The 25972-nt window shown below is 37.3% G+C and overlaps 2 protein-coding genes and 1 long non-coding RNA gene across 4 annotated transcripts; 1 reads left to right on the top strand and 2 right to left on the bottom strand.

Annotated features, from left to right (window-relative positions):
• Positions 1–1851: 1851 nt before the first annotated feature.
• On the bottom strand, positions 1852–8512 carry LOC136779114 (adenomatous polyposis coli protein-like). Of its 2 annotated transcripts, XM_066736484.1 has the most exons (9): positions 8413–8512; positions 7645–8338; positions 7294–7569; positions 6896–7220; positions 6650–6837; positions 5258–5511; positions 4705–5193; positions 4234–4591; positions 1852–2012 (listed from the first exon to the last, which is right to left on the bottom strand). In XM_066736484.1, exons 1-9 carry the CDS (start codon positions 8422–8424, stop codon positions 1993–1995), a joined length of 2616 nt encoding a protein of 871 aa, XP_066592581.1. In that variant the 5' UTR covers positions 8425–8512; the 3' UTR covers positions 1852–1992. The 2 variants fall into 2 exon arrangements, with proteins under 2 accessions (XP_066592581.1, XP_066592573.1); XM_066736476.1 differs by lacking the exon at positions 1852–2012 and having other exon boundaries at positions 2772–4591.
• Positions 8513–9113: 601 nt separating this feature from the next.
• SmD3 (small ribonucleoprotein particle protein SmD3) lies at positions 9114–10148 on the bottom strand. Its single transcript, XM_066736495.1, has 2 exons — positions 9697–10148; positions 9114–9614 (listed from the first exon to the last, which is right to left on the bottom strand). The coding sequence occupies exons 1-2, from the start codon at positions 10010–10012 to the stop codon at positions 9502–9504; spliced, it is 429 nt and encodes a 142-aa protein (XP_066592592.1). The 5' UTR covers positions 10013–10148; the 3' UTR covers positions 9114–9501.
• Positions 10149–10303: 155 nt separating this feature from the next.
• LOC136779132 (uncharacterized) lies at positions 10304–13208 on the top strand. Its single transcript, XR_010823526.1, has 3 exons — positions 10304–11099; positions 11176–11421; positions 12987–13208. It is a non-coding gene; the product is annotated as an uncharacterized lncRNA (long non-coding RNA).
• The last annotated feature ends 12764 nt before the right edge of the window (positions 13209–25972 follow it).

A 25972-nucleotide genomic window follows, 5' to 3' on the forward strand; every position in this document is an offset into this window, starting at 1 on the left:
TAGAAGGGGTTTCGTGATCGAGCATCCAGTGCAATAGCGGATAACTGCGTCAGCCCTGATCAGTGGTCCATTTGTCAGCAAGAATGCGTTTTTTTTATTGTTATTCGCTGGAGATAATTATCTCCGCCGGGTTTCTCTGGGATTAACCAGTCAGCCAATCCCTCACCGATTTCGATCTGCATCTTAAGTGGAGATAAAGCTGCACCAATTTCCATCCAATTGGAAAATCGTGCTTTATGTGCGTATACGCCTGAGTATAACCTATATTAACAGTATATTTTACGACAGCCCTCGGGATAAGATTTACGAAAAATTCTGTATAACGATACGAAAACTCGCCGACTCATCTTGCATCTCTCTTTATCCCAAGGCAAATGCAAAATTTTAATATTCTTTAATCGCAGTCTTTCTCCACTGAACGAAGCCAAGACCTTGGATGTTCTTCATTAATCATTTCTCTTCCAACATTTTTCCATCCTACAATAACAACTTTGCAAAACCTGTATGTATAAATTCCAGTAGTAAAAGTAGACTTTAGCGCAGACAAATCGCAGTCGCTTTAACAGCTTATTTCTTCGGGAAACGTGTGCATTCTAATTGGCCACTTTCTACCGAGTAAGCACTTTGTTCGCGTAATAACAATTCTGGATATTATTAATAATCGTAGGAAAAGAATTTAAAGTGATTTAACTTTTGTAATTTACAAGGGTGATGGCTTAATTGGACAAAGTAACTCGCCTAAGTCAACATGGAATTTTTTCGATTCCCTATCTCCAGAGATAAGAACTTGACACGAAAATACTATAAATTTTAGACAACTAGGGCGGCGCAATATTCAAGAAGAACTGACGTCACTAAAAAATATCCATGCAGGAGAAAAAGTCGATTTTAATCAAACCTAGTGCAGGACACATAGCATAATTCCAAGCTTCTAAAACGAATGAGAAAATTATATGAACTTTCCTATACACTTTTTAATTATTATTGTAACTTTGCGAAAAAATAACTCGACGATGCGTAATCTAAAAATAATATTTATTAATGCGCTGAATATAAAGAAACTGTATATTGATCTGCACGAATTATCTTTATACATGTACAGTGATATAATTTGAACAGAATAACAGAGAAAATACAATACGTTATACAGAATATAATATAACAATAATTCAATTTGTTCGTATTTTTGCGTGGGAATAAATGTAAATTGGAACTAATTAAGAAAGGTAGAAATTAGTTTTGACTGTCGTTAACAGAGAAGCGACGCGTATAGGTGGGAGATTTAAAAATTGATTTAGCTAATTAGCTTTGTCCGGTGGTAATTACGTTTTTTTTTTTCGAGTGACGAGTTGTCCTGCGAGGTTTGGCGGGAGAATGGCGAAGAGTGGAGCAACTTGAGCGAGCGCAAAATTATAATTAGGCCTGGTTCAGGGATAGCGATGTCCGTGATAGGGCAGATCAATCACGTGATCCGGTGTTTCGTGATGACTCCTTTCGTGCCATGCTTCGGATAAAGGCGGAAGTGGCTGTGGCGCGTGATAAAGTCCGTAATTAACGCCACTGGTAGCAATCTTTTTCAGGCCCTGTATGCTGGACATTATCAGAGCCATTTTTGCCAAAAGCAAAGCTTTACCGCCCAACACAGCCAAAAACTGAAAGCCCATTGGTATTAAAACTGAGCCCATCAGCATCAAGCCCATCATCATCAGTGGCATCATGCTGTGTCGATGTTTGTTGCGCCTCCTCCTAGCTAAATTTCAATGCTACTATTTTTACCTCGAATCGACGAGTTTACTTAATTAATAACATTTACTATAATCAAATAATACAATTAAATATCCTCACCTTGCGTGTGAACTTTCTCGGAAACTGTGACGTTAGGATTCGACCTGAAGAGGTTGTAAAACCGATCTACATCGATTTTGAGAACGTGCGTCTTTAAAACTCCCTTTAATCGAGTCAACGCAATATCCGACCAGCTTGTGTTTAGTTCTACGCCGTAAGTTTTGTTCCTAACAGCAAATGAAAGAAGCAAATTAATTTGTGAAAGAGTATTTAATGTATAACGATTAAAAGAGGTGCGATTGTGCTGGATATAATTTTTATTTGAATTTATGAAACTGACAAATGGGATTCCATTCAGTGTTGCGAGTGAATTAAAAGTTGAAAGATTATCTGATACAAATAAATAGTGAATATAAGATTATGAATAGTAGTTATTGATACGTATAGTAATCTCATTATTTTATTTATTTATTTTTTATTTTTTTTCTAAAACACCCGAGTTTAGCGGTGGAACAGCGTACGTGTTTGATAATATCGAAGATTCAAAGAAACAGTCTTAGCTGATTAGTATTATAATAGGAGAAAAGAAAATAACTCGATTAAAGCGAGACTGAGAAGAAGTATACGAGATCATATATGATTTTGATTGTGTCGTCGCATTAACATACTTTTCAATCTCGTATGAAGTCTCGTTGGATTCGTCCCGTTGAAATCGCAGTAGATTGACACCTTCCACTACGGGGATAATGTCATCAAGCAGAAGAGAGTCGAGGGCAGCGAGAACCCGTCGCTGTATGCAATTTCGCAAAGTTTCTATGACATCTTCGTGTAGCGAACTATTCCAGGGCGTCACGGGACAATCCGCGAGCAACGATTTTATCCCGGAATACCATTTTGCGTTATTCTCCTCGCAATTACTTTTATCCACCAACAATACGACTGCCAGCAAGTATAACACACGACGACGCATCTAAACTCAAATTATTAACGCGTATTTTTAATAATACATGAATTATCACCCAAGATTCCTATCCCCTTTCTGTCTCATCCAGAGTCAATCCATAAATTACCCTACCTTCTTTCTCATTTGCATATTTACCACTAATATTCTCCAATTTATTAAATATTATCATACTGTCGTTAGCTATTGAATTTTCTCTCACCTAAATATCTATGTAATTCGTTCAATTAAAATTAACAACTGATTCTTATTTTTCTTCACCTTATGGTGAAAACTGTTAATTGTTTATTCGTTATCTTTGAATTAAATTTTATGAAAATAGGTTCATCAGTGTTACTGGTATTGAGTTTTTCTTTTACACGTGAAATAACTTACAATGAAAAGTAATGATGTGTTATGATTAGCCACCACAAGTATTCATAGATAATTCGTGATTATAATCATGCAAATGGGAATTGTATCGATGCTTTAAATTGACGTGGTATTTCTTTATTGCACATGGACCAACTGGCCTTGAGAAAATAAACTTAAGACTCTCTCTTATCGTTGTTAAGTCACACACCGAACAGACTGTGAACAGCAAAGCTGGTGCCATACGAGATTTATACGTGGAGGAAATAGACTAAGACGCGCTGCACGCGGTTATTGAGATGCATTGAAGGGTATCATGGTAGCGGTCAAAAGACGGCTGGACTTTATGCTCGACCAACCTTACCTCGCAATCATCAGCAAAAATACGCAAGTAGCTGCGACTCGCATGGCAATCCATCCACAACCATAATTTTCCTCTTATAATAGGATAAGTCCAGTTATTTCCTAGACAGTTACTAACTGTAAGTCAGGTACTACTCGTCACTGACAAGTTTTTTCCTCGTAACACATTATGCTACATTTAATATACATGATGGAATTTTAACGGTACAGATTAACCAACTGAAAAACTATTGCCAAATACTTCTAGACTCTGAGAGTACTGTATTATTCTAAGAAAATGAGCAAAAGTCGTTAAACAATAATAATGAGATGGACGGGTTTTGCTTTACAAATAATAAGCTTAAACTACCTGTTGAGTGAATTTAAGGTGATAGATAAATAGCTACTTATCGGTATCTAATAATAAAAAGTTATGCCTTTATTCATCTAATTGTTCACCGTTCTAGACAGCCAAGCTTATAATTCTTCAGTCTTTTATCAGCAATGATTATAATTACATGATCACTATTATTCATAATATATATTTTTACTTGGAAAACTGTGATAATTGCCCTTGCTTTTTTTGTACTTTAATTATCTTTTGGTGTAACGAAGATAATGCATAATTCTTTTTCGAAGGTACCACTCTTCGATGGAGCTTAAAGATCCATCTTCGCTCAAAGAGCTCACGGAGCTATGACGCGATTGATCAATTACTGGTTTGTTTATTATGTGGCATTCCTCCTCTTCGTCTTCGGCTTGCGGTGACCTACAATTTGATATCCTTAAATTACCTAGAAACGCGTTGTCATTTGGATCTGAATTCTCCACGTCCAAGTCCGTTGGGGATCTTGCACATGAAGTAGAAGTACTCAGTTTTTCTCTCGAATACTTCAGGTAGACATGTCCTAAATTGTTATCCGGTACGTTTAAAGATAAAGTTCTAAAATCACAAGCAACATCGGACACCAAGTGACGAGGACTGCGATTCTCCGGAAGCTTACGTTGTTCTTGAATACAAGAGTTTGGATAGTTTTTATGAATCACTCGAGAAGTCGATGACTGTGATCCATGATTTGATTTTGGAATTGATTGATGATTGGACTCTTTTTTCAGAATTGGTATCGGTGTCTTAGGCGATGACTGAAGAGTCTTTAAATAAAGCACGATTATTAAATTAAATATCTGTATGACTATATATTTATATTATAGAGAAGTGTATTCTAAATTATTAATCCCTTATGAAGTATTGATATACGACTTACTTTTGGCATACCGGAACGTATACACTGAGCCAAAATAAGGTCCTCTTCTTCCTCGGATAAGCTGAAACTTTCTTCCGATGGTTCTAATATCTTCTGTACAATTGGTCGTCGTTCTCTAAATTTTGACCGGTAAGTGGATAACGAGGAGGATGGAGAATGGTTAATAGGTATTTTCGGATTATCCGCTATTTTTTGCATTGGAGGGCCAGTCGATGGGGAAACACTGAGTCTTGCTTTGGGCATCGCGGATTGTATGCACTCGGTTAAAATAGCTTCATCCTCAGAATGATTAGGACTTTCATCAGAACTTTCAGCATCATGTTCAATTGGATGGCATATAGGCTTGATTAGAATAGGATTTTTATTGCTATGGCTGACTTCCACTGGAGATGTAGACGGAGTCCCACATACATTAAACGTTTGCGTGGAAGCTTCGGTTTTCTTCGTAAATGTTATACAGTTTACTGGAGGTGGTGTTATTTGTCGCGCCTTAAAAATACGTTAATTTTAAGATAAATGATAAACGTTTTATGATTAATAGAAAAAGAAATACCTTAGGAATTCCGGATTGAATGCATTCATTAAGAATCTTTTCATCATCTCCGGATAAATTCGAGCTATCATCCGAGAGATCATTTCGGAGACTTTCAAGCTTAATAGGCTTGTGTTGTTCTTCATACTCGATATCTTCTTGTATACTTGGCATTGATAACGCGGAAAGATTAGAATGTGATCCTACTGGAGAAATATCCACTGGCGTGTCCTCCGTGCAGTAAACGCACACTGTGTCTGAAGCTGCTGCTGCTTCTGTAGATAAATTTAAAATTTTTAATAGGGGAAACTCATTTAAAAAAGTGAAAACAACAATTTTTATTATATAAACCATGGGACGAGGTTAGCTCGAGGGGACGAGTTATCGATGTCACAAAAGACATAATTGGGTCCCTTCTATGCTTTTTCCCCGGTTCTCTACCATATTTTCGTCAATTGGGCTTTAATCTGATTGTATTAATTGATCATCTCCCTCTTCCTTAAAAATGCACGTTAGGCTTAAGTCGTTCAGTCTACTTTAAGGAAGGCTTTGGATTCACGAGAGGATTCCACCGCTTTAAGGTTTGGAAAAAAATCTATTATCACCTACCGCTATTGCAAATGCTTGGTCTACTGTTTTCTCTGCTACGATAGGATTGTTTTATTTTCTGTCTTTTATGTTTAGTCTGTAAGTAATCTGTAGGTGAGTCATTCTGCGAAAGCTTCCTTGGCCATTGTTACTCTTAGACTCCAGAAGAGTTAACCAACTCTCTACACACTGTACTATGCCACGTAACAACCGATAGAATACATAAAATCGTCAGAAATAGCTGAATAGCTCAAACTGACTGTAAGATTTCAATAATTATCATTTTCTCTTAATGGAATCTTAAAACGCGTTTTTTCTAAAAAAAAAAAACTGTTTAGAAATTGACAGAATAAAAAATTCATCAAATTTTTTAATGGATTTTTATTTCTTTTTTTGCTTTGTAAAAATAATAATATTTTCCTCAGAACAAATCTACTTGCTTTAAAATATATTCAGAATTAACATTTTATATTGGAAAGTAACACAATAACGGATAAAATTATAATATATTTTTAAAGTTGCTCTTTATGTTTACATTAGAAATTTTTTGCATAAAAATATGTACGTGCAAAGCGAATATTCATTGTAATTGTGAAGATTAAAAAACATGAATATTTTGATTTAAAAAAAAATTACACGTCAGGCCGATCGAGGGTGTTGAACCGTACAGCATAGCATTTCCAAGTAAACTGGATTTTTTTTATTCTATAGTATTTTCTTATTAAAAAAATGTATCCACAAACTCTTAGAAATACACGTAAATTTTTTACAAAGATAGCGAAACGAATATATTTCGTTAACGCTGAAGAAAGTTGCCAAACTTACCATTATCACGTCGTATTGCACGAGGTTCCCTTCTTAAAGCACTATCTGCAACAAGTTCAACAGAAACTATCGGTAGTCGCGGCTCTATTCTATTAATTCCTATATTTCTCTGATGAGAAAAATTGGTCAGATGTTCTGATCGTGTAGTAGACTTCTCGGAGATTAAAGTTTTAAATGATTGACGGTACCTGGAATGGAGAAATTCTACAATATAAAGTTTCACAACTGAATAAAGTTTTTCATTACCTATTATTTTGCATTCCCATACTAATACAAGCTGCTAACATATCTTCATCATCTTCATCTCCGTCACTCACTTGATCTTGTTCTTTCTCTGTATCAGTCATTTTTATATTGCTTTCTTCCTTCTCTATATTTTTCAGCAAGGGTTCTGGTACCTTAACATTCTTATTCTGAGCTTTACAGCCAGTAGAAACTTTAGGCTCATCATCAATAGTGAGAGAGCTTAAACTTGTGGTAGTAGAAAATTCTAATGGTGTTGATTCTTCTTTAAAAGTAGCTATGTCATCTTCAAATACACTATTTTTTATAGGCTCAGGTTTATTATAGACTGTAGAAAGTCACAAATTTTGAATTAGTATATTAATTTTCAACATTAATAAAATAAACTGATATTAGCATACATATATTTCTATGAGGTGTTGGTCTTCTTGCTTGTTCTTGAGTTTTATTAGTATAATCTATAAGCTGAGTTTTATTATTGCGTGGACTAGGAGGAATTGTTTGTGTTGGAGAATCAGGCAACTCGCTAGGAGAGATAATACCACTGGTTCTGCGGCTAAAATCGCTAACTATTGAGCTTCGATCGTCGTGAATCGAATGCTGCTCAAAACCACTTAATGATCCAAGTGAACTACAGCGGGAAAACATAAGTGGTGTTTCAAATGTCACCATTTTACCTGTGAGAAATAAAAAAGTGAGAATAAAAGTAAACACTTATGAATGAAAAGGTAAGGAAAAGATGGAAAGTATACCTTCTTTATCTGTTGCACGTGCAGAACTTTTTGTGTCTATTAAGCTGCTACTCCTTGATGCTACCACTGATTCGCTATCACCTAGTAAGTCATTTTCAATGGCAGCTTCAGATTCTATCACGTTTCTTGGATTTGACAAGGCAGTTTTTGTAATATGATCTGAGTCATTACTTGGAGGCACTATTGCACTATTAAGAGAGCTAAGTGAATTAACACGAGAAAAGCTTCCTGGTGTACCTTCCTCATAATAATTTACAGGCTTCTCTGGAGTAATTAGGCCAGAATTAAAATCTATTACAACAGCTTCACTTTTCTCTTTCTCTATTAATAAATTTTCTTGCTTATCACATAAATGAGTAGGTGCTTTAAAAGTATCATTTTCTTTACGCACAGCCTCACTCTCTTTCTTGGAGATTTTTTTCAAATGATCAGTGTCTTTCCCATCTTCGATACGTAAATCTGACATGGATGTTGCAGTTGAAAAATTAAATGGAGTTTCATATGGTGTACCTTCTGTACAATACATTTTAATTGTGTCATCTTCTACACTACCACGAAAATAATCACAGCTTTGTTTACTGTCATCATCAGTATCATCTTCAGCATACCTAAGACTATAATCTGTTGGCTGATCCAGATCAGTTTCGGTGTAGTCTCCAAATATGTCATCAACATCAGATGTTTTCTTATCCATCTCAAAAATACAAAAGATTATACATAAAGTAAAAACAAAAATAAAACAATATGTTCAATAATAGGGACAGTTACCCCCGTATTCATAGTCGTTCCTCCACCTCGACTCGAACTCGTCTCAAGGCTAAAATACTACAGTATATATTACATAAACTGTAGTATTTAAACTCGAGTCAAGCGAGGTGGAGGAGTATCTTAATTATCTTAAACAACCCTATCTCTCAGAACATGTCATTCATTTAAATGCAATATTTTTAAAATCATAGATCATAATAATATACGAAACATCAAATGCTCCTTGACAAATAAATATAATCAGTGTCAATAGTTAGCATCGTGTTCACGACCTGATGTTATCAAAATCCAGGTACTTCGCAGTTCGCACTTCTTCCTTGATCTTGGTATTAACTAAACAGTACAGTACAGATTCTATGGCCTATTGTAAACTGGAATTTACAAGCAGTTGTTCAACATAATCATAAAATTAACCTAAAATATCAACTAATTTCTGCAGAGGTTCTTTGTTTTCGTTCTTATAAGCATTTTCCAATTTTAGGGTCATTTCAGGAATTTTTCCCGTTACACTTACCTCGCAAACAAAGTTCCTGTCCAAATAAGATTTAATAGTTCAAAGAACAGTGTATTCTGTATGTAAAGCTGTATGTCACTACTTATTTCCTTTTTGAAGAATCTTGTTTATTAAAATTGTAGGGAGTAATAAATATTTCAATAAAATACTTTTCTATTCTCTTATAACCTATATTCCATTGGTTGGTTCGATCGGCGTGCTTTAATACATACAAGGTACTAAACAATCAAACAAAGCCCACGCGCAAAACACGTTAATTACACAAAAATCCTGTATTACAATAAATTGATTGTTAAACTTTATATTACCTTACTAACTAATACACTTCCACTTATTTCATAATATTACTTAAAAATATAAATGTAAAAGTTTGTAGGATGATAATTTATTGTTGTTCAAATTGATTCATTTACTGAAATAATTTTGTTTATTTTTTAGAGCTAAACACATATGTAGCAATGGCGTAAAATGCCATCATGTTGGAATCTTTGTAATCAGTAAAAAATTAGAATAGGTATGGGAAGTCTTTATAGAATAGCAATAGAAAATTGTAGTCATCGATAGGTGATTTAAAACTATCCTCTTCCTCTTCCTGTCTGTGGTCCACCTGGTTGATTCTGCTGATTAAGCCATGGGGCAGATCCTGTACCTCGTCCTCTTTGATTTTGACCCCTTCCTCTACCACGAGCTATAACAATAATTGATACATAACAAATGTTTAGGTAAAACATTGATTAAGACAAAGCAGAACACTCTTAAAGTAGCTTTACCTTGGGCTCGTAGAATAGCAGATTTCCCTCTGCCAGCTGTTCCAGATCCTTTTCCACCAGGTCTTTTAAACATTGGTGCATTTTTCAGCATATCTGGCAATATCAAAAACCTAATTTTCGAACCTCTGATATATACATTTTCTAATTGAGCTACGCGACCATCTCTGTACGTTACTGTTATATTTTGCATTTGGCAGTTCATATTATCCTCGGCTTCTATGAGTTTCCCGCGATATACTTCGCCGGTATTTGTTTCACATGTTATTATATGACCTTCAGCTTCGTGAAGAACTTTTATCGGCACGCCTATCGACATTTTTCTGTCGTACTTTTCCTTCCTAACGATTAGAAAATATTAAACTGATTACACTGTGTATGTATGCTTTCCTACGACTTCGTTCGTTCGTATTCCTATTTTCTAAAGACAGCTAGCTAGCGCCGGCTGGCGCCGGCTAGCGACAGCTCCACGAGATTTTGATTGGAATAGATTGGAGTGTTCAAGGAAAATATATTGCCGTACCTACTACAGCGCCTCCACCTTACGGTCATTAAAATTATGAAGCCGAGTAAGCTGACGGAGAGCCGGCTGCCGGTCAGTAATTTACAACATATCCGCAATCTGAAGTTATCATTTTTAAACCAAAAATAATATTGTTCATTTTTTTGCAAATTCTTATAGAATCTGAAGGAAAAGTACTTTGATTTACACGAAATTTCTCACAGAAACACAAAGCAACTATTCTGTAAAATGCAATAGATGGATATACAATTTAAGACAGAACAATATAAATAATGTGTTCGGCCGGTATTCATAGTCGTTACTTATATTTAAGACCGACTTAAGCATAGGTTATCTTTTTCTATTACTGTTAGGTGAAAAAGGACAATCGATACTTTAAGTCAGACTTAAATATAAGTAACGACTATGAATACCGGCCCTCATGATTTTAAATATGGGCCGTGTTCCGCTACTGATTGCGAGGAGTACTGAAGGTACTGAAAAAGCTATCACGCAAACTGTATAGATTACCATTATTCAGACTTCAGTCAGAGTCAAAGGAACATGGGCATTTCAGGCATGGCAGCCCCGATGTCGGTTGTGTCGGTTCTATTATTATCCTATAGTCAATTTAGTAAGCGCGGGCATTTTGAAAATTACAAAATGGAAGTAACGCTAACGCTATCTGTCGGATTTTCCGTGAAACACGTTTGCCTTCTCTTCTATCTTTTCAATTTAGTGAACAAGGATAAGTAATCTACGGTAGTTAAGCGTTGTGTGAAATTGAATTTTAACGTGACATCGTTTTAGCTAGCTAGCGATAACATTCGCAATATTACCGCAGCTTCTCTACTCTACTATTCTTGATATTACGGCTACAAAAATAGACACTGAATATATTAGTGTAGGTTATCCATCACTATTATCACTCTCCGTTTAGAGTTGAATTATATTATATGCACTTTTTTTTGTTACTACAGAGGAATAATTTGTAAAAGCAGCGTCCTCCACTTCTCAATGCTTCGATGAAAATGTTTTTCTCTCTACCGGGGCTATTCTATTATTATACATTGAATATTTATGCCTATATATGATAAAAGAGAAATATAGCTCTCTTATAAACTATACTGTTCTGTACCAATTATTTTAAACAATCGAAGAGTTATTGAATGCCCAAAAGGCCCAGAACCAATTGTACACGAATGCCTATTTTTTCAAAGAAATATGTAAGTATTCCAAATAAAATTTAAGCGATCCTTTCTTCGAAGCTTTTCGTATAAAATATATTTTGTAAAAAGACGTTTGTCACAAATGGAGGACAGGTGAACAAACGAATTATGCGTATAGAAGGTTCTGTACATGTAGTAATGAGCTTGTGTTGGGTCTGGGCGAGTTAACGAGGCTTTTTTTCCCGAAGAAAAGAAGGAAAGGTTTGCAGTTGAAGGGGATATTTAATTGGTGCGAGAACTCGTTGGGTTTTTCATTTGATGCTTGGAAGCGCGCGTGTGTGTGTCATCATTCGCAACGATAGAGATGCTCGAAGAGACACACTATACACTGACTCGGTGACGACGTGGGTAGCTAACCACTTTGCGGTACACGCGTAAAACCCAGAAATAGTCGTCCCCAAGCTCAATCCAATCTGTCAACTTAGCAATGTCGCGCTATACGTTTCATACATACAACAACAATACACATGCACGCACACTCTGTTACTGATCGCTACTACTCGTGCAATCTTATCTAAGATATTCACGTAACTTTCCATGCATTTTTCCAATTACCTTCCGCTCGATTTTCCAACATTATCCAACGAAAATTAACTATGAATGCTTTTCTAGATCCATTCTTGCTGAAAATGTCACTGGAAAATAGCTCCTCGCCGTCGACAATCGTCATAAAATATTATCTAAAAGACTCGCATGACTTTTCATGCATCTGTTCCATTGCCCTCTCGACCCTGATCAACAATAATATATTCGAATTGTTCCACTCGTATAAATTCTTCTTTGTGTTACAATTTAAGAACGATACCAGTTAGCTTTGTCAAATATTACCCAACGAGAATCAATTACGACTGCAAATATATATATATTGCTTTGTTTTTCTCAGATGAAAACATTACTGGAAAACTCTCGACTTTAACCAGTTTAACCAACAATAGCGGACTAGAATGAAACGTCGTTTTATCTCATTAGACGTTCACGCGATATTTCGTGCATTTTTTCAATCACCCCTCCTAACCTTGATCAACATTAATGAATTAGAATGCTTTCACTGGAATTATTAGCGTGCTTTGCGATGTGTAACGTAGGAGTGTCGAATGTTGCTGCAACAGTTTTATGCCAAGCCGTCAAACAAAGAGAGTCAATTTACCGAATTACTTGTAATTATCGGATGATCACGGTTAAAAGTGGTGCTTGTGCGTGGGCACGCTCAATAACAGAGGAGAATAACGATTGGGCCTGCCGGAATGGCATCGAGCACGCGTTTCACGAAATTTCGATTAGACACGTCCATTAGGCCATTCGAAACCGGCAACAACCACGCTTGGCCTGATAAATTCTATTTTCCTAGTCATTTTGCCTCCGTTTAGCCTTCGTTGGACCGCGTTATGGTAATAATGCGCGAACGCCTTTACAAATCTCTATCTCCGCAAAATATTCTTCAGACATTTTATGTAGCTATATACAATTTTTACATCCTATTATTACTCATTCTGTTAAATAAAAAAAAACTGCCGAGAATTTATAAGCATTTGACAGCAATTATATTTGCTAAACGTTTCTAGATTGTAGCGTTGTTTCCTTGGGAGTCTTTTGCCTGCCGTCGTTCAGCAAGCTGGCCTTCGCTGGGCCGTGTTTGATAATAATAAACGGCTCACCTATCAACGGACCGAGCAAAATTCACACTCGTACGGAAGGACAATGACTAATAAATATGCCGCATTTGCTTTGGGTCCAGAAGGTTGCGTAAACTTGGCGAAATAATATACAGGTAAGAATTGCTTTTAAGAAAATGCCATTGGAAAAATTAGACGACCTAACCTAGAATAAAGAGAGTATAAGTGTCTCGCGTGGTTTTTAATTACTCGCCTTGCGTAAACTTGAAATAATAATGGATAACAAGTTTCGTCGTGCGCTTTATATTTAATATCATAATACAAAGGAGTTTTCAAACTCCCCAACGCTCCTTCCTCGAATCTGCCTAAGACGTGTTTACATACACATAATACGACCGGAGCCCACGGATTAGTACCGAGAAGAGCAAAGAATGTTTAGCAAAAACTCGAGTCTGCTCGATACAAAATACAGAGGGAAAACTGCTCGTTATTTTAGTAGAGATTCAAAAGGATGATAAAAGGTGGATGTGGCAAAGAGAGAAAGAAGATGGTGGAGTGTGTGCGTGGATATATGCGATCGTGACCTAAAATGTGAATATACGAAAGGTGTACTATATAATATTGTACACAAGGAATTGTTGGATTTTCAATTGGCGAGTAATGAAGGCAGCAGTGGCGGTTCGATAATCCGTTAAATTAATACGTTGCTCAAATTGGTATTTACTCTCCTTATTATTGATTAGCATGTGTGTGTGTGTGGGGCAGAGAACGGAGAGGGAGGAGGGAGGGGAGGGGTCGAAGCTTTGTGGCACACGCGCCGAGGAGAAAGCTCGGAACTTGCAATGCCAACGCCACACACCGACGAGATCTCTACTTGCTCAAGCATGAAACTTGACGCTGGCATAACTAAACTGGGCTCGCTCGCGTGTTACATTATATCGAGATACGAAGAAGCAGAATACTTTACGCGCGTATCAATAGTGAAATCCACTAGAAGACCTCGATAAGTTTACTTGGCTAGAGCAGCAAGAAATAAACAGAATAATTTGGAAATCGAATTTCGTCCTAATTTTTTCTTCCCAGTCCCTACACACTGATGGTGATCAAGTTGGTCGAAAAACACTCGATTCTCTGTACAAAGAGAGAAATCTTACGGTCTCGATCGCGTGTTTGAGTAATTGTTCGAATGGCAAGGGCGATTTTGAACGATTTGAGTATTCAAAGCGACTGGATCTCGTTTGCAATGAGATCGTTTTCGTTGCCAAACATGGTAAGTTTTGCGTTACAAAAGGAAGCATTTGGTGTTCCGAGAATGTAACACGAAGTGCTGTGCAAGATATATAATGCGAGCATAACTAAACTGGGATCGCGTGTGTAACATTATCGAGATTCGACAAACGAAAAGTGCGCGCGCAAACGACGACACTCCGTGGCCTTTCGATAAAATCCCAAATAAAACACTCGTCCATTCTGTAAATTTTATATAGCTAATACAATGTATATTCGTAGCACCTTGAGCCAATCAATTAAGAGAAGCTCCATTATTGAATAGGCGCGCAATTAATTATTACACCGAGTCAGCCTCGATACTTATTTTCAGTCAAAGATACAATCTTAACTCTAGCTTTTAACGATTCCCCGTTCGACGCCTGTATCTTCGTCCCTGACACCTCAGCGACCAAAGAATCAACAGTAGAATGAAGCAATTTCAAAATATTATTATTCCAAACAATATACAAAACTTATCGTATTACTGTCGCTACGAAATGTTTAACATTCGTACCTTTCTTCAAGCAAATTTTGCTTTAACACACTTACGTTGACTACTTGTTATTTATCAATCGATTAATGTCAACGTAAATAAATCTATACCTTGATCACATCAATTCATTGTTTATTAATATCAACAGACACAAAACGCAGCTTGTACCAAGAGAATTTCGTAAAAGAATTCCATCAGTACCATTACAATTTACCGTTGTTGGTGTTATTAATGTCAACCTGGAATCCACCAATAATAATAATTGCATTCCAGCAAAGAAACGAGCTTTCGAATCAACGTAAACACAGCCAGAAAGATTCATCAATGATATACGAACGGTCCATCGAGAAGTCAACAATAACAATTCCAAAGAATCTCGTGAAAAGGAATCCATCAACACTGCCAGTTTACTGTTAATTTCCCAGCATTTATTACTCGCTTCCTATTAAGAAGTTAATGGGATGCTGTGTTTATCTTTTCTTCCGAGACTACCCCACTATTTTTCGTTTCTTCTTCGCTCGCTTCTCTCTCGCACACTTATTCTCACTCTCTATAATCTCTCTTAACTTATTTATCCATCCTCCTCCCCCCTCCCCCTCCCCCTATTAAAAGCCCTGCAAAACGTTATGTCTAAACGCCAGCGAATAAAAGCTCGAAGCCAGCGAAGTGAGTATACGCTTCGTCACTTCTAATTTTAGCACAAAGGGTGCGTCGGCCATGTGTGTGTGTGCTCTGCGCTCGCCTACACACGAGTATCCCTCGTTTCACGTATTCTCACTCCCTTTACAGCCGCGTGTGTGCGCGCGCGCAAGGGTGTGTGAGTGAGGCTGTGAGCTTACGAGACATCTGTGTCTCTTCTCGACTGGCCTATAGTTGTGTGCGTGTCGAGTCTATCGATGCGCGAGACTCGTGTGTGTCACCACACACACACACACTTACGTAAGATCATACATACGCCATCCTTCAAAGCCGCACACGTATTTTTATATACGATCACCCATGCGATTATTGTTGTATCGGCTCGAACGACCAGTGTTATATAAAAATAGTCATTTGCGTGTGTGTGTGTATACGTGTGTGTATAATAACTAAAAAAATGTGAATTTCTTCAGACTCGCGTCTTATAATTTTGCAGTCTCACACGTGAACGTTTTTTCTATCGAATCTCGTTTTTTCTTACGTGTGAATTCGTGCCCAATCGTGTATTCTCTGCGGGTGTACCGGGTTTTGAATTGATGTGTGTGGGTGTATTGAATGTGTATGTAGCACAGCACCAGGGGGAAAGATATCCACCCATGGATTTCCACGGGAGCGTTATGGCGCTGGTCGGATTACTTTTACAGAATTTTTCTACTGCAGTGTCACTTTGAGTTACATAAGGACTGTGTATGTGTGTGTGTGGGGGCGAAAATGATATAGTATAGAGAGAGGAAGAGGGAAGGATCTACCTCGAAATGCAATTTCCATTTTGTCGCGTATCAAAGCCAGCAAAAAACATTCTTATTAATTATTTAGTCGGACAAATTAAAAGGACGCTTGAAAAAATGTCGACTTTGGCACACCAGGCGGGATAATTATCTTTTGTCTTGACAGCTAAATGAAGCACCGTATTACTCTTTTTAAAAATACACCGAGTATTTTTATATCGAAAAAAATGTACGTGAAGAATTAAAAGAAATTGTAGTATTTAACGGATCGTATATCTATTATTAGTTACTTTTTATCGGATAACTCGTCGTATTTAAAAAATCAGAATTTCATGAATAAATTTAAAGTTTGAGGCTTTGCGAAGGAATAATAGCGAGAGAGAGAGAGAGAGAGAGGAATGAGTATTATTAAAGATTTTTCAAGTTTATGGCAGGTGAATGTGCAGCGAGGAATCGACTTTTGCAGCTTTAAGCGACAAATTCCCCATCTAAATGTGATTCTAGCGCAGTTGCATATCGACGAGACGAAAAATTCGAAACAATTTTATCTTTCGATGCAAATTCTATGCAAAGTCTCCAGTCGATACCAGCCGTGGAACTTGAAGGGGCTCCGGAGGAAACTTTGTTCAACGTTACTACTTACAGCCAAGCGCAACCACTTTTCCAATGCTGCTAAGTCATTTCGACCAACGAAAGTCTCGCAAATAATCATTTTAACGAAGTGGAATAGTGTAAATTGTTTGAAAGTTGCCGTGGAAAATTTGCTGGATTTTTCCAACGTAAATATCACCCGTGGACGTTATACGTAATCAGGAGATTCAGTAGTGTCGCGTCAAGTAGTAAAAGTAAGTTGTCTGTGTACTCAAATTATAATTATATATATTACGAGCTTTATACCATGTAAACATGTTTAAATAACTGATAATAAAATTAACAGCGTCGAATATAACGTTGAAATAAATATTTTCAGTCTGATTCTCATTTGGAGCAGCCATTTCATGGGTATATATATATATATATATATATATATAAATATACGTCCAATGATGCTATTAAAGTGTTTCGATTAACAAGAGTCTCATAAATAATCATTTTAACGAAGTGGAGTAGCGCAAATTGCTCAAAAGTTGTCGTGGAGAATTATTGAATTTTTCTAAAGTATCACCTCTTAAAATTACACATAATCAGAAGGCTTGGTAGTCTCGTGACAAGTAGTAAAAGTTAATTGTATGTGTAGTAAAAGTATAATTATCTTGAAAGCATAGTACCATGTAAACATGTTTGAGTAATTAATCATAAAATTAATAGTATCGAATGTAATTATATATATATATCAAATACAAGTTTTCAGTCAATTATTTTGGCCAAAAAAAGTGTCAAAAATAATCATTATTAAAACGTAGTATACTATAAATTGTTCAAAAGTTGTCGTGGAGAATTACTGGAATTTTCCAACGTAAGTATCACCTGTGAAAATTACACGTATTCAAGAGACTCGGTATTCTCACCTCAAGAAGTAAAGGTAAGTGATATATGTACTAAAATTATAATTATGTTGAGGACATAATACGATGTAAACATGTTTGAGTAATTAATAATAAAATGAATGGCATCGAATATAATTCTCAAATAAAAGTTTTCAGTGTGATTCTCATTTGGAGCAGCTGTTTCATATATATATATATATACGTGTACAATAATTGTTTGATTTAGTTTTAAACAAGTTGTGGGCGAGTTCGTCAAGGGAGAATTATTGGTGTTATATTATCGTTATGATAGTTGGTGAGAGACGGTCGATTGGGGTATAAATAGCGCGAGTTGCAATTTGCCTTAAATACACATACGTAGGAGAGAAAGCCGATGCATCGGGTATTAAGTAGAAAGAGACCATATGCGAACGGACGTATTTGACATTTGGAGAGGTTTTCCTAAGAAAGGGTCGAGTAATTGAATATCTCAGGTAAATATAGACCAAGCGACCTGCTCGCTTACATTTTCTGCAACCACTTTACGCAAATCCCTTTTCTCGCTGCTACGTTTTCTTTTTTTAGCAAACGCAAAACTTTCGGTACATTAAAAAAAGTCTCTTTCTCGCTTCAACAATCATTTTAACTTATTAATTGCCCACTGCAATTTTTACTCCATCAAATTGATTATTCAACTGTTCTTTGCTAATTCTCAATTCCAATCAGCAAATTGACTTCCATTTAGGAATAAAACAAAACAAAATTTCCTCAAAATTGGACGAAATTTCATAACTCTCGGGTCAAAGCAAACACCGCAAAGTTTGTATTTTTGCTTAGTTATTTTTATTCTCGTTTCGGACACCGGAAAACTGGACTTTTCCTAATTAAAACGAACAAAGCCCTCTCGCGGTATTACTTTCAGTAGACGGATCTCAACCACTGAGAAAAATGTTAATAAACATCTAGGTAGACGTAATCTCTCGTAGAAAAAAGAAACCTTCAGTCATTTGCCACTCTCAGTTTCATGCACACTCCACAAAAAATAGGATTTGCAGAAGAAAGTTGACGAAAAAGTTTTAAAGAAAAATCCTAAAAATCCTTCGCAAGAACTCGAGTGATTTATACGAGAAAATGTATAAAATTAACAGTTTATTGGCTCAAAGTGAAAAGTTTGGAGGCAAAGATTCTGTCTTATCCCTAAATAAATTTGTTATGGAAAGTGGAGATTGATGAAAATTGTTGACGTCACGAGGAACACCACAGCGGGGGTGGGGAGGGGGGGGGTGCAATTATAATTGGGTCTCTGGTATTTTCGCGATAAGCAGAGTGTAAGAAGTGGGGCGAGGGTGGGGGAGAGAGTTTAACGTTTGTTTTTCTAAGAGCAATTAAAAAGTTGTAGATGTCGCTGGACTGGATTAATTCGAGGGATAAGTTAATCTATGAAGGGATTAAAAATCTCGCGAGGGAATTAACAATTTCCCGTTATGGAGGGAAACAAAAGAATTTAGGAAATTTAAGGGGCTTTGGTGAACTGTGCGGTATGTATATACACGTACACCCACACATTTACAAGAATGTATACTAATACCACGGTAAGTAAAGCTTCGTTAAATCGAAAACTCCACTCGGTACGATCCCAACAGTTGGAACTCTCGCGAGCTACTCGATTGGCCTCAAGGAATAACACGTTTCATCATTTATTACTCAAAGGGTTAAATCTCCACCTCTTGACCCTTCCACAACTCGATTCCATTTCCACCGAAAATTCCCACACGTCGCGATGCTTCCTTTTTAATCTCCCACACATGCTCATTTACCCACTAACCCTTGCAAAGAAACTTCTCCAGGAAAAAGACTCTAGAAGCCCTTTTACCTTTGCACGAAAATTAATAACGAGTGCGATCGAGAAAATTCAATTTTTCTCCACACTCCAAGATCTCAACTACGTATTTGCAGTGATTTACCGTTGGAAGCACTTGAACCGATTCCTTAATTCTATCATTTTTATCGTTCAATCTAAATATGCTAATTTGTTAATTATTTTCCTAACGACTTTTGCCATTTTTCAGGTGGCTCTTGTAGGATCGCTGTTATGGGAGACGATTAATTAATTTTCTGGTGAAAAAGTTGGAAAATGGGGAGCAGTACCTGTGTGATAATTATCAATGGAAGAATCTCAAGAGTCCTACGACGTTTTTAAATATATCAGAGACGGTCGGTCAGCGAGTCGATGACCTTGGTACAGGCCTATATCAGTGGGAGTCGCGTTTATTATCGATCGATTTTTCGGGATTGCCACTTTTGCCAATTTCAAGATCGTTGCAAATAATGCAACACATATACTGTCGAAATTCTTTTAGCCAAATTGGTAAATAGGGAATTGTAATAAGGGGTGGCTTGAAAATCAGAATAAATTGAATTTTATCGAGCTGGCTTGCGTAATGGGATGTGTGGGTGAGTTGGAAAAAGATGGCTGGATCTCGAGGTGGCTGAAATCCTCGGCTATCGGAGCAATTGAATTATTCGTGAGAGAAAAACAGAGGGGGTGGGTCGGATCTAAATATGCTCGAAGACTTCATAGGTTGAACGAGGAACAAGGATAGCAATGACACAGGACCAAGGGTGGTTTTGACGGTATTGATTTCTCAAGCCCGGGACCTCGCACCATCTGCAACTCAAACGTTTCTCTTTAAGCTTATACGTGTCCTACCCGCACCTTCCACGAGCTCCGATCCTGATTACCCTCATTACGACATTAAAAATCACCCACCTTCGACCCTCCGATTATTATCGACAGCATCCTTCGTGAACTCCACTAAATCCCGGAAGATACTCCTATCAGCTCCACCATTAACGATCCAGCAAAATAAGAAAAGAATTGTTAAACGAGAAATGCAAGATTTAATTGTCGTGCTGTAAATAATCAGAGGCTGTTGAAATGATTATTTTTAACGAAGGGCTGAAGATGGTATAGAAAATGAGTAGAAACTGGATCGATGATGAAAAACAAAATCCACGAGTGATATATGATTTATAAATAGTGAGGGATTATTATTATTATTAAGTTGTAATTGATAAATAAATTACGAATAAATTAGCAGTACTAATTGATGGTAATGCAATTAATATTAATATTACACGAGCGATATTTACTAATATGTTAGTTCATTCCATTACAGCAAATGTGTTTCGATATTTCTGTTATTATATTAGTAAACCAATTAAATTTACTTCATTAGTAACTCAGTCAGTATATAGTAGAATAATTAGCATCGATCGTATTAAATTGTTGATAAAACGCTCGTGATCGAATTTTATTGAAATTGTGAGTGATATTAAAAAGAGGCAGTAGGAAAATCTCGCGAAAGAAAGAGTATTTCTGACGATGGTGCGAATTACGATCATTTTCGAGTGGCTTACATACGATCGCATCATTCAGGATGCTGCCCTACCTTTTACTTTATTTTTATACGTAATCGATAAGCATTCGATAGACACGCTGTGCTAAAGTGGCACCAAATTCACCGATCGAACTTTATTTTTAAACTCGGATATTTCATATCTTTTGTGTCCTTTATCTCTTTCAGTCGCCACTCAAATGAAAGTCCTAAACGACTAAAATTCGACATTTATTATTCTCTGAAATAATGAGATACTTTTGAATCGAAGATAGAGAAACGTTCGATTATCCATGGCTCCAATCAATGCACTTAATTATACTATACTATTTTTTATTTTATAAGAATACAAAAGAATCTCAATATCAACTAAATTTTCGTATGGCGAATGCGGCATCGGTATGACATAATGGCGATTAGTTTTCAAGTGATACGTGACACTCGGTATTCTCGTGCCAGGCATGGCCGGAATCATGCGAAAGCGAAACTCCCAAACGTTGAAACGAATTAATTCCGCCCGAGTGAAGCGGACGCGTTCTCTTTAACTACAAATAGACACTAAGTAGCGCAAATACCCAAATACCTCGTACTTGAACTTGAAACGTAAAGCCTTAGCCAGTAGCAAAGCTATAATAATTATTATTTTAAAAAGAATTAATAAAAAGTAGTAAACAAGTTGAATATAGAATAAATTTGTTTTCAGGTATCCTAATAAAATAGAAAATTAGCACAATCTGGAGTTAATTTTAAATTTCTGATGAAATCAGTGAAAATTGTTGTTGTGCTGGATAATTGCGGATATTGATGAAAAAGGGTATAATTTATTGATTCGAGAGTAATCGGAGTTAGCAGAGTGAGTTGCGAGACGAGTGAGAAAATTTTTGGAGATGGGAGCAACGTTTGAACGCGTATGAACGTTTGAAGTTTGGAACGACGTTCGTTAAAGAAACCTGCCTACCTTTAGGTTTTATTTCCGTACGTAATCAATAGACGTTCGATCGGCACGCTACGATTCCGGAGAGACACGGCGTCCCTCCTAGTCAAGTCTGCCCTTCACTGTCTTTATCCATTTATCATTCTTCGTCCCCCGTTTCCTCCTATTTCCATCATTTCAAACCCTGCTTCCCCCTCCCCCTCTCTTCTTCTCAATTTTTCCTTTTTCTTCAGCACGTAGCTCTCTCTCTCTCTCTCTCTCTCTCTCTCTCTCTCTCTCTCTCTCTCTCTCTCTCGCTTTATTTCCACCCAACAATTATTCATCATCCCCTTTCGAATTTACCCCTCTATCTTTGTCTATCCCAAAAATTCAATGGTATCCCCCCCCCCCCTCCCTCTCTAACCTCTTCTACTTCTCTTACCTTATCAAACCAGTATATCTCCCCCCAATCTTCCCCCATTCTTTCTTTTCCAATTTATCCACTTGTATGTCCTCTGTCGTCTCAATTTTCATCCCTTTCACCCCACTAGAAACTTTTACACGAGAACCAAATAAAAACGTCAAATTAATCGTGTAAATTATTACGACTATCTCCTCAAATCCTTTTTAGAGGCAATTTAACTTTAAGAGCAGCAGGCGTTCCGCAGGATAACCTTCTGTTATCTTTTTTTTCCTTCGCAATTATATACACGAGTGCGAGAGAGAAAGCACGAATATAAGATTGCGCTTTTAAAAATTTGACAAGTAAAAGATACGAGAGTGTTGGATTAAAAAAAATGAGTAATAGAGAATTTCCGCGGATCGTGGGATCACAGTGCAGAGAAATTTGCAGTTTATCTCTATCTCTTACTACTCCTCATCCCCCTCGTTAATTCTTACCCAACCCCCTCGGCTCTCTCCTCGTAATTTACCTTGTTCCACTTTCTCCATTATTCTTCCCTCTTTTTCTCTTCTTTTTATTTTTTTAGTCATTCCCCCTCTCTCTTCCACCTACCCCCCCCCCCCCCCTCTCGAACCTCTTCACAGAGATTTTCACCCCTTTACAGAGCGTTCTCTCCGCGACAATGTCGCACAGCCCGGGTAGAAACGAACGAGTGCGCAAGACACTCATCCACTGGATTACAGGTGCCGTTTATAAATAACCGACCGCTTATTTATCGCGCTCACGAGAGACGAGATTATTATTATACTATTTGCAACGCGACACGCGAGACTGAACGCCAATCCGTTTCGTGGCCAACGTCACTCGGGTCGTTGTTGAGAAGGGGATGATGCATCCAGGATATAAATTAATTTGCGAGGATTCCAGTCGAGGCGGAAAAGTAAGTTGGAAGATCGAAAGATCGCGATTAAGGGGATTGGCAAGCCAGAGCCGACCCGCACCCTAGCTCTATTCCCAATCGGCCATTCCACCGATCAAATTTCGCCCACGCGGTCCTCGTAAATTTTAGACTCGACTTACGTAATGAAGCAATCGGGAGATATAGATTTTCTTGAAAAATGCTTTCGTAATTCAGCCGATGTCAGAACGCTCCCCGGCTGACTTTTGTTAAAATAGAAAAGAGCCGTGTGGACGGTCGTAAAAATGCCGGAGCTGCGGGAAACGCCAAGTTGGCGATGTTACCATTGGGGTGGTGGGGGAGAGGATGCTCTTGTGGAAATCACAATCTCTCGCGCGGAAAGAAACGAAAAATCATTCCAACCGGAAATTTCTGACGTTTCATGCGCGATGCTTCGTGCGTATTTGGATTAAGGGGATTTCTAACTCGTGCTTTATACGACTGCCATCCGATGACGAAAATTCTTCTTCTTCCGCAACCCCCACCCCTTACTCTCATTCTACTCACCGTTTAATTCAATGCAAACCAACGGGTGAAAACATTCCTATTTTACGAAAATCGTTTCATTCTTCTGGCATGGAGAATAAATTATGGAAAAGCGCGCAAACACACTTTATTTTTCATTCAATAGCAGCTCTTGAAACGTCGAATGAAATTTTGCACGAATTTCTGTAGCAAAGTCAAAGGGTCGAAAGGCGATGGGGGAAATAAGAATATTTCCGCAAACGTTTTAGTCTTTGAAATTATATTTATATCGCGCGAAACTTTTGTTAATTAAATATTTATAAATGTTCAGATTAATTTTTCCAAGAGAGTTTCTCGTTGAATTGCTGAAGGGTGGAAGAATGAATTGTTGTTTAGTTTTAATTTTCAGTGCATTCGGTGCAGGTACGCAATTATTTTTCAGCTCGCGTTCCGATGCTTCGAAGTGCTCGTTATTACGTTTAAGTGCAAGCTGTACCGTTCACTGAAATATGGATGCTGCGGGCTCGCAAGGGACGCGTTTCCTACCTGATCCGACCAATAAGTTAAACATTCGCTTAGGTATGATGCACCTGACTAAATTTACCCGTTCAATAATCGTTAAGCGGCTCGTAGAGCCGACACTGCAAGTTCGGCAAAAAATTAATATGAATTCGCGAATTTTGGCACTGTTATAAGTGAAATTCGGTTCTTCGTGGACTCGTCTGATTCCTTAACGATCAATCTATGCCTCTGAAAGGCGTGATTCCCGAAAAACTACTCGAGACGAGCTGTATTTCGGAAAATAAAGTTTTACCGACCGAGCAGAATCGATTTTACCACGCGAGCATCTTCAGGTGAATCAAGTCTCTGTCAGGCTCCATCCAAAGGTTAGTGGGTGAAATAGCAGCTAGAGTTATAAAGAGGAATGATGCATGCCTGCTGAGATATGGAAATACGTCGAGAATAGCCGATCTATTTTTAAAACCGCGAGTTTATTTTTGCCCGAGGTGATTTGGCTGGCGGCGTGGCGAAAAAGACAGAGCGTGACCCGAAAATTCATGAAGTAGATGCAACTACAAATTCCGCATTGCGGGATCTCCGAAGGATCGAGTACGACACCACCACTCGATCCACAGCGATATGATTATTTCATCCGATTCAGTTTCTCAAGTTTTTGTCTCAAATCCCACGACTGGCCCTTTCCCACTACCACAAACGCAACCGACGGTGCAGCTGCATTCGCTTCACCGAAAAAGTTTTAATTTCGAAGCAGAGAATATTTTATTACGTTAACTTTGCTCGGAGACCTACCAATGCCACGTTATTATTATTCAGCTTCTTATAAATAAAAGCTTGCGATAAAATGATATTTTAAGAATGCTCTATATTTAAAAATCTGCGGTGTAACAAAGGGGATTCTAGTGGCAAGAGAAAAAGGTCCGAGCTGAAAAAAATCAATGGAAAAATTGCAGCTGAGCTTATAATCGAAAGCTTCTTAAAGCAAAAAAATGAGGGAGAGAGAGAAAGAGAGAGAGATCGTGTCTTTTTATATACCGTTCCTTTGAGCATTGATCTCAATGCGGAGGATTAAATATAGAAGGCCGTCTCTTTTTTTGGATTTTTATTGCCATCATTTTTACACTGCAGATTACATTATGGCACGGATTCAAAATTTATAAAAATGTATAACTTTGTATCGCTTTATGAATCGGTGTGTCTCTTATATTTTGTATACTCTTGACGCGTCCTTGTAGTGAAATTTCAAACAAAATCTCCCGTTGCTTCAACACACACCTAATTTTCCCTCTGCATATACCATTTATCCTCGATGAGATTTTCAATCAGGCTTTACTTCCAGAATCAGAAAAACAGAAGCAAAAATCATAATCGTGCAATTGATAATTTCCTGAAAAATTCATTATCGTTCCTCAATTATTATCAAACTATTGATCATTGCAAATATTGCTACTTTTGGTTCAGCATTAATCCTGTGTTTTTATTGATTCGCAGCTGCAGCAACGGCTGATTATGATTATTATCGACGAGTCGCAATCACGTACATACAGGTGGTACTGATGGTTTTAAAGCTGCGTAAGTATTTAGTATAGGAAAAAATTACATTATTTTTGTATAGGAACGAAAC

This window comes from Prorops nasuta, unplaced genomic scaffold, assembly GCF_024137725.1.
Source record: "Prorops nasuta isolate Cenicafe-Biocafe unplaced genomic scaffold, Cenicafe_Pnas_1.2 PNAS00002, whole genome shotgun sequence".
In the NCBI taxonomy this organism is placed as follows: domain Eukaryota; kingdom Metazoa; phylum Arthropoda; class Insecta; order Hymenoptera; family Bethylidae; genus Prorops; species Prorops nasuta.

Bases quoted from the DNA above. Each gene is read 5' to 3' on its own strand.
- LOC136779114 (XM_066736476.1), bottom strand. The intron at 5,512-6,649 runs GTAAGTTTGGCA...ATTTATCTACAG, and splicing joins TGCAATACGACGTGATAATG to AAGCAGCAGCAGCTTCAGAC. The intron at 4,592-4,704 runs GTAAGTCGTATA...CTTTATTTAAAG, and splicing joins TACGTTCCGGTATGCCAAAA to ACTCTTCAGTCATCGCCTAA.
- SmD3 (XM_066736495.1), bottom strand. From the start codon at position 10,012: ATGTCGATAGGCGTGCCGATAAAAGTTCTTCACGAAGCTGAAGGTCAT. The intron at 9,615-9,696 runs GTAAAGCTACTT...TTATTGTTATAG, and splicing joins TGCTATTCTACGAGCCCAAG to CTCGTGGTAGAGGAAGGGGT.